This window comes from Corvus brachyrhynchos, unplaced genomic scaffold, assembly GCF_000691975.1.
Source record: "Corvus brachyrhynchos isolate BGI_N302 unplaced genomic scaffold, ASM69197v1 scaffold99, whole genome shotgun sequence".
In the NCBI taxonomy this organism is placed as follows: domain Eukaryota; kingdom Metazoa; phylum Chordata; class Aves; order Passeriformes; family Corvidae; genus Corvus; species Corvus brachyrhynchos.
In genome coordinates this window covers 204,163-206,795 of record NW_008239778.1, presented here as the reverse complement: position 1 = coordinate 206,795, position 2,633 = coordinate 204,163, and the positions used below count along the sequence as shown (strand labels likewise).

The 2,633-nt window shown below is 54.6% G+C and overlaps 1 protein-coding gene across 1 annotated transcript; it reads left to right on the top strand.

Annotated features, from left to right (window-relative positions):
* Positions 1-6: 6 nt before the first annotated feature.
* TMEM199 (transmembrane protein 199) lies at positions 7-1,996 on the top strand (the record flags this gene model as incomplete). Its single annotated transcript, XM_008640406.2, has 4 exons — positions 7-177; positions 1,052-1,088; positions 1,384-1,496; positions 1,586-1,996. Coding segments are annotated over 4 exons (417 nt in total), but the record flags the coding sequence as incomplete, so codon positions are not given.
* Positions 1,997-2,633: the final 637 nt, after the last annotated feature.

Here is a 2,633-nt window from a genome sequence, read left to right as displayed (position 1 = left end):
GCCGCGGGTGAGGGAGGGCCGGGCAGGAGTCGCGGGAGGAGGCGGCGGCGGCTCCAGGCCCTCACGGTGGGTCTGTGCCTTCCCCAGAACCCCGAGCTGGTGGCCCGGCTGGGGCGGGTCAAGGCTAAGCTGGCACACGAGGAGTACCAGCGGATGACCCGCAACATCACGGGGCAGGTGAGGGGCTGCTGCGGTGCCTGCTGCCGGGATTCATCCCTCAAACACCTGAGAGCAAAGGAGATTTTCCCCTTTGAGTGAGTGCAGTGCAGAGGGGATGTGGCAGGCACTGGAGGTAAACACACCGGGGACAACAGATGCGGTGTTGAGGACAGAGGTAGGACAGGGTTAACAGGGTGGTGAATTAGACAATACCGAGTTTTGGGAACTGCTCACTGTGCCAAAGATCTCAGGTTCTGTTCTGGGAGACTGAGCACATGCCATAAATGTTTGACAGGGAGTATCTGTGCTGGTTAAATTTTTGTCATAGTTTTAAAATTGCCTCATTCATGTCAAGGTAAAAGCTGAAAATACAGGATAACGTGTGGGCACTCATTCTTTCCTGGGAGAGCTGGGATCTTCTGGCTGGGTGACTGCTCAGACAAGTCAGCATCCCTTTCTGCTGGCATTCCTTGTGATCCCATTCTGTCCTTCCACACTGTACCTGGCATCCATGTGCACATTAACTCTCATGGGAAGATCTGCTTTGCTCTCTGCTGAGCTTGACCACTCCAGGTTTGACCTGGTCTGGTGAAAGGTGTCCCTGCTCATGGCAGGGATGGTCTTTAAGGTCCCTTCCAGGACAAACCATGCTGTGATCTATAATCTGGGATGGTTTTACCAGAGCTTGTGCAAAATCTCAGAGAAACCTGTGTGCTGTGAAACTGCTGCTCCCCCACAGCCCACCTACCCAGTACCAGGGCACCCCAAAACCTCACAGTCTTGGGGACAGGACAGGGCATTGGCATTGCTTTTATTCTGCACATACAGTAATAATGTTATTACTAACATTAAAATACAAGCGATCACAAGCTGTTTCAATCCCTTCTTTCAGGAGATGAACGGGCCATTGGCTGAATTTGGGAGGCAAGGTGAGTGTCTTCCTGTCCTGTTGGCACGAGCCAGGTCAGGCATGGGAATTGTTCCATCTCCAGCTGGTAACAGCCCTTCCCTCTTGGAATATCTCACCAGAAGGTTTTCATGCACTAAAGTGTTCCTTGAATGAAGGAGCCTCTTGGTCATTCTTACCAATATTTCTGGAGGCACCAAGCGTGTGACTCCTCCAGGATTACACATCCCAGCTGAGGTAGCCCCAGTCACACCTTGTCCCCAGCCCTACTCCCCAACCTTATGTAAAATCAATCACTTTACCCTTCTCTCCACCAGTTCGCTCTGTGAAAGCCGTTGTCATCACCATCTTCAACTTCATTGTCACCGTGGTGGCCGCCTTTGCCTGCACGTACCTGGGCAGCCAGTACGTCTTCACAGAGACAGCGGCGGTGAGCAAGGCCCCAGAGCCCCCTGGCAGCCCCTCTGTGCTGGCCAGGCCGGACCCCCAGGGTCACCCCTCTCTCTTTTGTGTCCCCAGCGTGTCCTGTCAGCCGTCATTGTGGCCTCAGTGGTGGGCTTGGCCGAGCTGTACGTGATGGTGCGGACCCTCGAAGGGGACCTTGGGAAGCTATGACCATGAACTGCAGGCTTCGTGCTGGAGGCTTTTTGTCCTCCCCAGGAGCTGCTAATTTGGGACAGGTTTTCTCCTGTCTGTACCTGTTCCTGCTGTGGGAAGACTGCTGCACTCCTCAGGCTCGTCCTTTGCTTCCTGCTCCTGAAATGAATCATGGGTTGGAAATCCCAGAGCTGTGGAACAGGAGAGGCAATGGCTGTGGACTCTGACCACTCCAGCAGGGAGAGAGGCATCAGTTCCTGCCATCCCTGTTTTCCTGGGAAGTTCCTGTCCTTTTATTCTGGAAATAAATAACACTGTGTGTTCATAACCTTCTTCCTGCATGTCAGGAGATGTCTGTTGGTGTGAGAAACATTGATGTGGCATCTAACACACTGCAGAGATGTGAATCTTCCCTCTCCCTCTGCATCCTGCATCCTGCTCCATCTCCTGTCCAAACCTTCCTCTTCCTGCACAGTGAGGGATGCGTGGTGCTCCCAACCCCCTGCCATAGGGTGCCCAGATTCTGGACATAGGCAGGGAACACCGCTCAACATTGAGCCCAGGGGTTTCTCAGGTGCCATGGGGCAGAGCAGAGCCACCTCGGTGCACCCACAGCGGGGAGGGGACACCCACGTCAGGCCCTGGGGACCCGGACACCTGCCGGGTGGGCGCTCTGCCAGGGCTGGACACAGTGATTAATGCTCTGATGGCAGCTAAGCCCCTCTGGAAACACGGTTTAATATCCGACCCAGGGAGATCTGCCGGCACCTGCGAACGTGCCTGCGGATTAGGGGCGGCCGCGCCACAATCATCCGTGGATACGGCCTCAGATTAAGGTATTTTTTCCAAAAGATTAGTCGGTATTAGAGGGGTGATGGGGAGCTGCCCCTGCTGCGGCCGCACCGGCATTTAGGATATTGGATGACATCTTCGGAGCCTTCGGGACCGGCAGTAATTCCACACCCTAATG